We start from the raw sequence: 12,500 nt of genomic DNA, 5'->3' as shown, positions 1-12,500 counted from the left end.
ATTTTTTCTGGCTCTTTACGTTTTGGGTTCAAATACCCCTGAAGTCCATTTCACCTTTTATCCTTTCAGGGTCAATAAATTCAGTACCTGCTCAGCACTGAAATCCATGAAATCAGCTTTCCCCTCGCCTCAAAACTGCTAGCCTTGAATCAAAATTAGAAAGAATTATTAACTGTGGCTGACATCACAGAATAATGAGTTCGATCCTGGTTAGCTAATACTACCACAAAGTCTCAGTTCTTGTTTGGAGCAATTTTATCTCATACTTCAAACCAGTAGGATCTCAAGCTCAAATTCATGGCCTCTACATCAGACCATAGCTGAGTGGAGAGAACATGCTGAGGCCTTCATCTTGCAGTGGAGTGAATATGAGCAACCTAATCCAATCCGATACCTCTAATACTTTTGTGAAAGGTATGACTGTCATAGACCTACACCTCAAGCGCTGATCCTTTTCAAGCAAATCTATAATCAAAGATATTCCAATCATGAATATAATTTCTTTTTTGAAGAATCTACTCACTAGATTGTTTAATGTGTTCTTCTCAACTTTAGGACAACTAGGTGTAAGTTGAATGAGATTTGACTGCTTTTTCAAGCAGGTCAAGCAATCATGTAAAGGCTTCTTTGCCAGCTGAAGGTTTTATAATTTATGGAATTTGCTTGTTGTCCATCATTACTGAAAAAAGTATTTCCTAGAAAGTTTACAGAAACATGTTCAGCAAATGTGGATTATTATTAATTTGGTATCAAAGTTCTTCAAGTAATGAGAATGTGATAATAGATGCTTGGGTAGTGTTGAGGTACAAGACTCATGCCACCTGGTTTAGCAACACTGCATGATCCTAGGGTACCTTAAGCAAAATCCACTCTGCTGTTAGCAGTCAAGCCAGATCTCTAGTCTGACAACAACTAGCTCTCTTCCTTCTCTCAAGTTCAAAAACCCTGAAAAGAAGGCCAGAAATACCACCTCCCTCTCTAAGCAAATCATTAAAAAACACTTTATATTGTAAATATAAAGTGTTTGACAGCATGTTAAACACCCTGATTGGAGCCCTCCTTTCTTATGATTGATTAATTAACTGTCATCAACAAAATCTCTCATATAACCTTTTATTAGAGTTTGGTTTCACTATAAAGAATTAAATATTAAAGATTACTGACATTGCGATGATAGACACACTTACTTGTCTTGATTTTAGTATTATAGATTTCTTTACCTAAAGTTTATGGAGTTTTGTTCATTACTACGAAAAATAAAAGTATAAATAGCATTCAGGCAACAACAGATTCCTGTTCAATTCCAGGAATACTTGTGAAGCTGAGAGCCTATGTCTGGGAAGCTAGGAACTTAATCATATCATTATTCAATTGTCTTGACCAATTGAGGAGAATAAAATCCAGAATCCAAGAAAACTGGTAGCTGTCAACATCTTTTATCTTTTATTCTTTTACTTGTTTCTGTCATTAGACAGTAGCCATGCTGGGGCACTTCCTCAGAAAATTTTTTAGTCAAATGAATTGATGTCAGTATTTATTTAGTTTAAGCCTGGTATTTATTCCATTGGTCTCTTTGGCTGAACAGATAAGTTACAAAGATGTGAACATACCAGCACCAGTTATCAAGTGGTGGTGGTGGAGGAGAAACACAGATACAAACGTGCACATGCACACACACACACACACACACACTCACACATATATGATGGGCGTCCATCAGTCTCCACCTACAAAATCCACCCACAAGGCTTTGGTCAGCCTGTAGCTATAGTAGAAGACACTTGCACAAGGTGCCACACAGTGAGACTGAACCCAGAACCTTGTGGTTGGGAAGTAAGCATGTCTGCAAAATTAATCCGTAAAAGTTAGTATATGAAAAAGTTCAAGTTAATTGGTTGTGATGAGTGAAAAATCACAAAGAGAAATTTCAAAGAGATTTGTTCTTTGGAGAGATTAAAAACTTTATTGATTCTAAACAATCCTGCATTAGCCTGTAATTTTTTCCTTCTTTGAAGAAGGATAAAAATCCAAAACAGAACTTTTACACTTAGTAGAAAAATAATTATGAATATGACTGAGATTTTCTATTTTTACAACAGTTTTCCAAAAAAAAAAAAAATTAATAATTCTGCTCAGGCAATAAAATTTTAAGTGATGAAAAACCTTTTGACAAGTCAAGTCCACATACACAGCTATTTGATTTTAATAAAAACAGAACACTCTGTGGAATGGTTGGTGTTAGGAAGGGCATCCAGCCATAGAAGCCATGCTAGAACAGACAATGGAGCCTGGTGCAACCCCTGGCCTTACCAGCTCTGGTCAAACCATCCAACCCATGCTAGCATGGAAAACAGACATCAATGATGATGATGATGATGGTGATAGTAGTAATTCTTCTGAAGTTGCTTCAATAATCAAGATTATTAAATTCAAAAAAGAAATAGGTGCAGCTTAAGATCTCTTCAGGTTTGTTTTACAGCTACATTGCTTCAGAATCAGTCTTACTGAGTGGATTCTTGGCTAATTTTCCTACCATACTCCTTCAAGCTTAGCCGTTTACCTAGCTTAGCACTGCAACAAGGAGCTTAGTTACCTTAAACAGAGCCCACTCTATGTGTGAGCTGATTTGAAGACAACTTCAACCATTATAGAGCCCCTGAAAAGGGTCAAGCATGTTGTCTCTCTTCATCTAACTCATCAGCAAGTCAAGCCAATCAAGCAACTTGTGCTATCATGATAGCCTTTTCCTAGCAAAATAATGCTCAAAGTGGATTGTTTTCCTTATGTAAGTGACTATGTGATGTGAGGTGAGGAGAATGGCTCCTTAGTAGGTCACACAGTCTTTACAATAAATATAAATTGAATTGGACATATAAGTGCCAGAGAGAAAAAAGAGACACAACCGAGTAGAATGGTTAAGAGAAGATTTATTGATATGTTAACATGTGTGCCTGGGTGTGTGTCATGTATACAGAATAATAGACAGGCTGTCATGAGAACAAAGTGTATGTGTGCGGGTAAGCATAGATGTATGCATGTGTATTAAGTACATATAAGGATAGCAATGAAGAAAACAGTGGAAGAGTCTATAGCCATCGAAATGAGAAGTTCATAGACACAAGAGTTGTGTACGTAAAGAGATGATGTTGACAATGTTGAAAAGATGATGGTGATGGCGATGGAGGTTGCTGAAAGCTGTTGGACGAAGTTGGTAAGTTTCGACGTGGCTGCTGTGGTGTTGTCACTGGAACTGGCCGTGTCTTGTGTGGTCAGTGGCTAGACCTCAAAAGGACTGGAATCAAAGACCCATAATGAGGCAAAAGCTGGATTTTTATAAGGAACAGTAGGCTCAAAAAGGGTTTGAAATAGGTTGTTCATGTGATGCTATCTAAAGTCTCTGACTGGCTCTCTGCAGTCAGTTGGCACAACAGAATGGAAGACAAATTACACCAATACCAACCAATTGGAATTGTAGACACAATGAGATACAAACAGCGGCTGAAGGCTAGCTTTTACCTGCTATGTTTGAATGTACGTATATATAGAGTCTACGCTACACTTACCCTTGAAGAATCCTCCTGATGGGACTCCAGTCTGTCACAAAGTTATCCCACCTCTACTGATGCTCCTGGTACTTATTTTCATACGAGTACACTGTAGTAATGTGACATGAAATGCTTTGCTCTAGGATATATCATACTGCTTTGTCTGGGAATTGAAACCTGATCTTATAATTGTGAAACCAACATCTTAACCACTGGACCATATCCCTTTTGCTTTGCAACCACATGATTTCAGTTTCAGTCCCACCATGTAGCACCATAGGCAAATGTCTTTAGCTATAACCCTGTACTGATCAATGCTTTGTGAGTAAATTTAGTCAGAAACTGTGTGGAAACTTGTCATATATACATATGTGGATGCGTGTGTACTTGTGTGTATGTGCATGTATTTATATATGTATGGGAATGTGCATGTGTGTCGTTTTCTTTATGAGTGTCCATCTCCCCACTCCACTTGACAACTGTTGGTTTGTTTACATCCTCATAATGTAGTCGTTTGGCAAAAGAGAAACCAATAGAATAAGTACCAGACTTAAAATTAGTACTGGACTCAATTTGTTTGACTAAACCCTTCAAGGTGGTACTCCAGTATGGCCACAGCCCAATGAATGAAACGAGTAAAAGGCAAAAAAATAAAACTATTTTCTATCTTTATTTAAGCTTTTTATTTTTATGTACCATGTGATCTGTCTTGAAGCTTCATATTTTACATATTTATATATATATTTTATATATACATATATATTTATATATATTCATATATATTTATATATAGATTATATATATATTTTATGTATTCATATATACTTATATATATTTTATATATTCATATATATTTATATTTATTCTATATATATTTTTATATTTATATATATTTTTCATATTTATATATATTTATATAGTTATATGTATTTTATGTTTTCATATATATTTTTATATATTTTATATATTTATATATATTACTTCAGTATAGTCTGATACAGATTTAGTGTACTTCCTCTAAACTGGACATTAGTCACCATAATCCTCCAGAGTCATACTGATCAATATTCTACTTTAGAATATAATGTGATGTTAATGGCCTTTACATTAAGGTACCCATCTGTGGTCACATGGTCATAATGATTAACACTTAGTGCACTATAACCAGTGTAGTTGTTACTATTGTTTTTTTATGTTTTTTTTCGCTTCAGATTTAACACTGATTGAGCAGTACTATGATAAAAACGCATTCTCATGGGGTTTAAGACTATATAATCTACTATACTCTTCTACTTTTTAAGATGACAAGGTGTGATTTGAGGGAGATTTGACAGCTATTTCTAGCAGATTGAATGACCATGTAGCGTTTCCTTCATGGGCTGAAAATGGTTGTGCTAGGCACATAACTTAGTTTGCCTCTGTCTGATAGACAAACAAGTTACACATCTACTGCATACCTTTAGTAAAACGTAACAATTTGCATTTACAAAATTGTATGAAAACCCGTGCTCTAATATCAGTTAGAATATAATTATCATCATGGTTTTAATGTTTACTTTTTGATGCTTGCATGTATCAGATGGACACTAGCATACCAAAAGTGAGGTGGAGGGGGAAGTCTGCCGCAAACAGCACTTTTATGGGGGTGGCACTACTTTTGGGTCCACTGTAAGCAATATGTAATTTTTGTTGGGGCCCAAGGGTGGCAAACTGAAGGGCTGACCCAGTCAGCACACTCTAGCTATGCTAGTGCAGACAGAATTTGTCGAGGCAGATTTTCTACAGCCAAATGCCCTTCCTGTTTCCAACCCTCAGTTATATTTGCCAAAGAAAATAAATTTTTCTCTTAGATAAGTGTAAAGACAAAAGATATGTGTGTGTGTATGTGTGGTACGTAATAACTTTGTCTGTTCATGGGTCATGTATTTCTTTTCTTGAGGGAAAATCAAAGTGGAGCTTGGTGCAAACAATGACTCAGAAACCCTGCTTCAATGATTCTGTGAATCTAACTCTTTTCAGCTTTTACTCCAACACTATGCAAATCTCTAAATATATCAAATGACAATACATCCATGAAACTGCATCAGTGAGTAAGTCATAGATGTACCATGAAACATTTGGTAGTTTATAGTGTATAAAATTTCAAAAATGCAACAAAAATGAATGTAACTGTCTATTTGTGTATTAAATGTCTGTCATGACACTTTCATGATGTAATTGTCTCAGTTAGAAAACACACAATCTCAGATGAATCATTGGTTATATAGCAATCTCAAGGTCCCACATTGAATCCCACTACATAGGGTGCTGCCCCAAAAAGTAGTCCAGGTTCCGTAGTATAGTGTAAATGCAAACATAAATTTACACACAGAAAAGCACCAACCTTTCGTTTTGCAAGCATCACTGTGTTATTTCAACTGAAAAAGTAGGCTTTTAATTGTTGTATACATGTGAAATGATAAGGCTCCAACTTTAGACTTGGTCAAAATAACACAATGATGCTTGCAAACAAAAGGCTAAGTTCTTTTACATAAATGTAAATTTGTTCCTGTTGTAATGAACGACCGTGCGAACCAAAGGAGAATGGCGACATGCAGAAGAAACTCCTTTAAACGCGTCACACGGTCGAACACAATAACAAGTAATATAACATGAAAAGGCTCACCGGAAATGCAGAAAAACTCTCTCTCACGTGACCTTATCTGAAGGCCACGATTGGACTGTATGCACCCTGGCGCGAAACAGAACTGGTGACAATTGCCGCACAAATAAGAACCAATCAGGGTGGCGGACACACAAGAGTCCAAGCCGCTTCGTTGTCATTTGTAATTAAATACCGGAGAGAGAGGTTTCACTACACTGTATTTACACTATGTTACAAAACCTGGGCTACTTTTTCATTCACCATCCTGTACAATAGCCTTGGATCGACAAGTCTTATGAGGGAAATTGGGGAAATGGAACATGTATGGAAGTGCTTCATATCAGAGTGTACTTATAATTCAAAAGTATAGCCTTGTCACAAATTCTGTGTTTCTGAGTAATTCTTATTTTAGCTCTTTAGCATTAAAATTTTTGTGTCAAATGTAATGCTTATTTATTCACGTTGTTTGAAATTTGTCATGCATTATTTCATAGCTTTGAGATTTTGATGATGTGATTGTTTATTTTTAGAGTAACATTGTAGAGTAGGTATGAGAGGTTGGACTGGCCAGTCTTAACATAAAACAGGTTGGATATTTAAGCTAGATATGGTTGGTTTAAATGTAAAGACATGTCCGTGGAATAATCAGCCACTTACAAATTAATTTAATGAGCAGATAGTTTTGTTGGTCAAATAAATGAGTGACCATGCTAGGGCACTGCCGTAAAGGATTTAATCAAACAAATTGACCAGGGTACTTGTTTTCTAAGTTTGGTATTTATTGTAGCAGTCTCTTTTTACCAAATCACTAAGTTATGGGGATGCAAACAAACGAACACCAGTTGTCAAGCAGTAGTGGGGGACAAACAAATGCACAAACACATGTATATAGACATACACTATGGGCTCCTTTCAGTGTTTATTCACATACACATACACTATGGACTTCTTTACCAAATCCATTCACAAGGCTTTAGCCGGACCAGAACTATGATAAACACTTGCCCAAGGTGTCATGTTAAGGAACTGAAACTGAGCCCACATGATTGAGACACAATCTTCTTAATTAAATAGCCATCCCTGTGTCTACATTATATTAACAATCAAATAAAAGAATAAAAAGGAATGGTAGACATATCGTCATGATTTTGTCTAGTATTTAGAATATTTGCTGCAATTTTTTCCCTTGAATTCTTACGTCATAGTAACCAAGAAATATTAGCCACAAATTAAAGATTTAAAATGATTTATAATTGCAAAGTGGAATTTATATATTCATTGTTTTTATTTCTTTTTAAGAAAACACTTAAATTACTTTTTAATTTAAAGATTCTTCATCAAAAGGTGCACTGTTAAATTTGATTCCCCTGCGATTGTCTGCAATTCCATTATGCACACGCAAAAGCACAAACACACACATGCATGCACACACACCTAGAAAGCATACACATACACGAACAAACACATACACATGAAATACATACTCGCATACACACACTCCAAAACACATACACAGAAGTAAACATATAAAAAGAGAGACAAATTTGTATAGTTTTGGTTAATTAATGGCTAAAAGTTTTTTTTTATTGATTATCTATAAATTGTCGACATTTGTAAATAACAATTCAATGCCCAGGCCACTCCAACCCACCAAATACCAATGCACTCTGTAACACCAAAAACTTTGTCATTTCTGCTTTTATGCTTAACACAAATATGCACACAGAGATGTACATGCATTTGTGTATACATACACGTGAGAGATACTCAGGGTAGATAGTAAGCATTAATAAAGTAAAATGTTTGCAAATATGAATTGGCTGTGTGATTAAGAAATTCACTTTGCAACAACATGGTTTCGGGTTCAATACAATTGGGTGTCACCTTGGCCAAGTATCTTTTACTCACCTCAGGCTAGCCAATGACTTGTGAGTGAATTTAGTAGATGTAAACTGTCTGGAAGCTCATCACACACACATATATTCTTTTATTCTTTTACATGTTTCAGTCATTTGACTGTGGCCATGCCGGAGCACTGCCTTAAAAGGTTTTAGTCAAAGAAATCATCCCAGAACTTGTTCTTTGTGAGTCTGGTCTTTATTCTATCAACCTCTTTTGCTGAACCATTAAGTTACAGGGACATAACCACCCCAGCATCGGTTGCCAAGTGATGGGAGGAGGTACAAACACAGACACACCACTTACATACATACATACATACATACATACATACAAACATACATACATACATATATATATATATATATATATATATATATATATATATATTCTAAAAGAATGTAAGCGAGTCCTAGCAAGACCACTGCAGTCCCTCTTTCAGAACTTCCTTGCAACTGGCAAACTTCCAAGAAAACTGAAGGAGGGTAAAATATGCCTTATTCTTAAAAGAGGTAGCAGAGCGGAGGCCAAGAACTACAGACCTATCTCTCTGACCTTGCGCATCAGCAAGGTCATGGAACGAATAGTCGGAAGAAAACTAATCGCCTTCCTTGAAGAAAATGACTTGCTGCCTGACACCCAACATGGTTTCCGACCAGGAAGAAGCTGCCTGACTCAACTCTTACAACACTATGACTGGGTGCTGAAACAGCTGCTCAACCACTCTAATGTGGAAGTGATATATCTCAACTTTGCAAAGGCCTTTGATAAAGCCAATCATGGAATGATATGTCACAAACTGCGTGATCTCGGCATAGTTGGAAAATTGGGAGAATGGTTTCATGACTTTCTGAAGGATACAAATCAGGTGGTAGTAGCCAAGGGGGCCACCTCCAATGACACGCAAATAGTGAGCGGTGTTCCGCAATGCACTGTTTTGGGACCACTACTGTTCATAATGGCCCTCTCAGACATGCCCTCAGCCACACAGAGAGCCACGATCACAAGTTATGCAGATGATACAAAAGTCTCACAGGTAATACAGAACCCTGAAGACACTATGCACCTGCAATGTGAGCTGGATGAAATATACAAGTGGGCTGAAAAGAATAACATGCAGTTTAATGCTGAAAAGTTTCAAGCCTTGTGCTATCAGTATGCAAAATTAAATGCAATACCCATTAAATACACTGGACCTGGAGGGATTGCAATCCCAGAGGCACAGTCAGTGCTAGAACTGGGCATTTACATGAGTAATGATGCATCCTTTTATGAGCATGTTGCTAAATTGGTAATGAAATGTAGGCGGCTGACCAGATGGATTCTTAGAACTTTTAGAACAAGAGATCAGGAAACCATGATGGTCCTCTGGAGGACACTTGTCCTAAGCCACTTTGACTATTGCTCTCAGCTATGGTCACCAACCAGTGTCAAATTGATCTCAGAACTTGAGGCAATCCAACAAAGCTACACAAAGAAGATAGCTTCCATGCAGCATATAAGCTATTAGAAAAAACTCAAGAGATTAAGACTCTATTTCTTAGAGCATAGGCAAGAAAGATATACCATAATATACATCTGGAAAATCCTGGAAGGACTTGTCCTAAACTTTGGCATCGAGAGTTACACAAATACTAGAACTGGGCGCCACTGCATAGTGCCAAGAACTACAAATTTGCCGTCAAGATGTAGGACAAGATATTGCAAAAGCCTGGGCTTCAGAGGTCCACAGCTCTTCAATATCCTCCCAAAGGACCTGAGAGACTTGCATGGGGTGGATGTAGGTGTCTTCAAAATAAAGCTGGACCTCTTCCTATCAAGTGTCCCAGATGAACCAACTTTGCAACAGGTGAAGATGAGGGCAGCTGCATCAAATTCTCTCATACACCAAATGTCAATTCCTAAAAAGCATTCATGAAGTAAAATTATGTAGCAACACCATTTGTGAGGCAACAGTCAAACATTGGTTGTTTCCCTTGCATGAAGCTGGCGTTTTCGATTGGAGCAAAGTGATAATATGCAAATGAGAATGGGAAGAAGTGTCGATATTGGGGAGGGGGTGATATAGTGAAGGAGAGGGTGTAGGAAGGACGATCGAACTATAAGGAAAATATATAAGTTAATTAAAAAAAAAAAAAGGGAGAATTCGTTTATCTTTTATTCTTTATTTATTTCTGTCATTGGATGGCAACATTGCTAAAGCACAGCCTTGATAGGTTTAGTCAAATAAATCAACTCCAGCACTGAATTTATTTCGAATCTGATGCTTATTTTGTCGGTCTTTTTTCACCAAACCGCTATGTTATGGGGATGTAAACAAACCAACACCAGTTGTTAAGTGGTGGGAGGTGAACAAACATAGAATCAAAGACATACATATACACACACCTTCTTCTCCTTCTCCTCCTCATCACCCCTCCCCTCCTCCTCCTCTTTCACCTCCTCCACCTTCTTCTTCTTCTTCTTTATGCCCCCACTACATGAGCTCTACTCATCCCATAACCATATTTTTATTTACTTTTTGTTTCCACCCGATATAAGTAAAAAAAAACAGTGTCTGGAAGACATACAATGTGACAGCACACCTTTGATGCAAGTCTGATGAAGTGTCACTCTAATATCTAACACCACAAACATTATGCAAATTTTCACTTCGAATTTTTTGTGTAAACTGGTGTTGCAGTCAGAGTTGATACAGAGACAACTGGAACAAATCATTGAAGATATGTTAAAGGATTTCTTTGTTGTCTTATCTGGATTACATGTTATTCTTGTAAAGCATGAGATGTTTTGGAAGAATAACATGTAATAACCTAATGATATGTCTTTTTTACTCCTCTGAGGACATGTAGCCCAATAAAATGTTTTAATAATTGGAATTTAATTTCGTTTTGGCGAGGGCAAAATTGAAACATCTGTAAATGAGCATGTTGAATTTTCGCAGCTAACAAATTATATTAACGCTACTTCTATTTTCTGGATTTTAATTTGAACATTTATAAACCAAGATATATACTTAAACCTATTATTTTAGGAATATTATTATTCACAACAAAATAATAGATAACAAACCAGTAATTCATTGGATATTTTCTATCCCTTAAGGTGGTTATTTCAACCTCTATTTATATGTGTGTGTGTGTGTGTGTGTGTGTGTGTGTGTGTGTTTGTCCCCCCCCCTCCAACATCGCTTGACAACCGATGCTGGTGTGTTTACGTCCCCGTAACTTAGCGGTTCGGCAAAAATGACCGATAGAATAAGTACTAGGCTTACAAAGAATAAGTCCTGGGGTTGATTTGCTCAACTGAAGGCGGTGCTCCAGCATGGCAGCAGTCAAATGACTGAAACAAGAGAGAGTAATACATTTCAATGCTTCAAAAAAAAAAAATGTTTGTTTACATATGACGTAATCTATATGTATGTATGTATGTATGTACTTGTGTGTCTGTATTTTTACCCTCACTTGACAACCGATGTGGGTTGTGTTTACGTCCTCATAAATTAGCAGTTCAGCAAAAGTGACCAACAGAATAAGTACTAGGCTTACAAAGAATAAGTTTTGGGGTCGATTTGTTCGACTAAAAGCAGTGCTCCAGCATGGCCACATTCAAATGACTGAAACAAGTAAAAGAAAAAAAGAATATACGACAGATTTCATACATATATACAAGCATGTATAACTGACTTGATCACAGTTTCCTTCTACAAAATTCGCTCACAAGGCATTTGTCGATTCAAGGCTATAATAGAAGACATTTGCCCAAGTTGCCAAGCAATGTGACTGAACTGGAAACCTTGTGGTTGCAAAGGAGGATTTAAATCATATTATGCAGTTTCACTTCTTTATTTATTTAATTATTGTTATATTTCGGGGTGGTCATTTTCCCCTTACCAAATAAACACACTTGTTTATTACATTTATATTTATTTATTTATATATTTTTTTTTCTACTCACTCTTCGTTCCAACATCAACATTTCCTTCATATCGACTCTACTCCTTCTCATTCTCAAATCCCTAACACCATTTTTACTTTGCTCCTGATTTCGTAATGTTTTCTCCCAAAAATGCGATTTTTATAGCGCAGGGGAAATAATCCATCTCTGGAATGTCCCACCCTCAAATTGAATGGAGTACTGCCCCTTGCATATACTCCTAAGCAAAACCACTTATCATGCACAAGTTGTCCCTTCATAGGAATGTAGCTGAGACAATATCGTTGATTCTGATGAAATTCAAAATAACAATACTCAAAGCTATCTACCTATCTATCTATATATTGATCGATCGATCCGTCTGTTTGTTTGTCTATCTGTCTCTGTCTCTCTGTCTGTCTCTCTGTCTGTCTCGCTCGCTCTCTCTCTCTCTTTCTCTCTCTCTCTCTCTCTCTCTCTCTCTCTCTCTCTCTCTC

At 36.8% G+C, this 12,500-nt stretch overlaps 1 protein-coding gene and 1 long non-coding RNA gene across 9 annotated transcripts in view; one reads left to right on the top strand and one right to left on the bottom strand.

Moving 5' to 3' along the window:
• Window positions 1–12,500, bottom strand: part of LOC128249440 (uncharacterized) — a 347,579-nt gene that overhangs the window by 15,518 nt on the left and 319,561 nt on the right. The gene's annotated exons all lie outside the window — the stretch shown is intronic.
• Window positions 1–12,500, top strand: part of LOC106868934 (protocadherin beta-15) — a 165,989-nt gene that overhangs the window by 66,947 nt on the left and 86,542 nt on the right. The window contains exon 3 of one of the 7 annotated variants that reach the window (XM_014914408.2): window positions 70–165. The exons of the other annotated variants lie outside the window; for them this stretch is intronic. Within the exon in view, the coding sequence (XP_014769894.1) occupies window positions 70–78 (9 nt within the window). The 3' untranslated portion in view covers window positions 79–165. Of the gene's footprint in view, window positions 1–69; window positions 166–12,500 lie in introns of those variants that run through there. 7 annotated transcript variants of the gene reach the window in all.

This window comes from Octopus bimaculoides, chromosome 14 (assembly GCF_001194135.2).
Source record: "Octopus bimaculoides isolate UCB-OBI-ISO-001 chromosome 14, ASM119413v2, whole genome shotgun sequence".
Lineage (NCBI taxonomy): Eukaryota > Metazoa > Mollusca > Cephalopoda > Octopoda > Octopodidae > Octopus > Octopus bimaculoides.
This window is presented reverse-complemented; position numbering and strand designations above follow the sequence as displayed.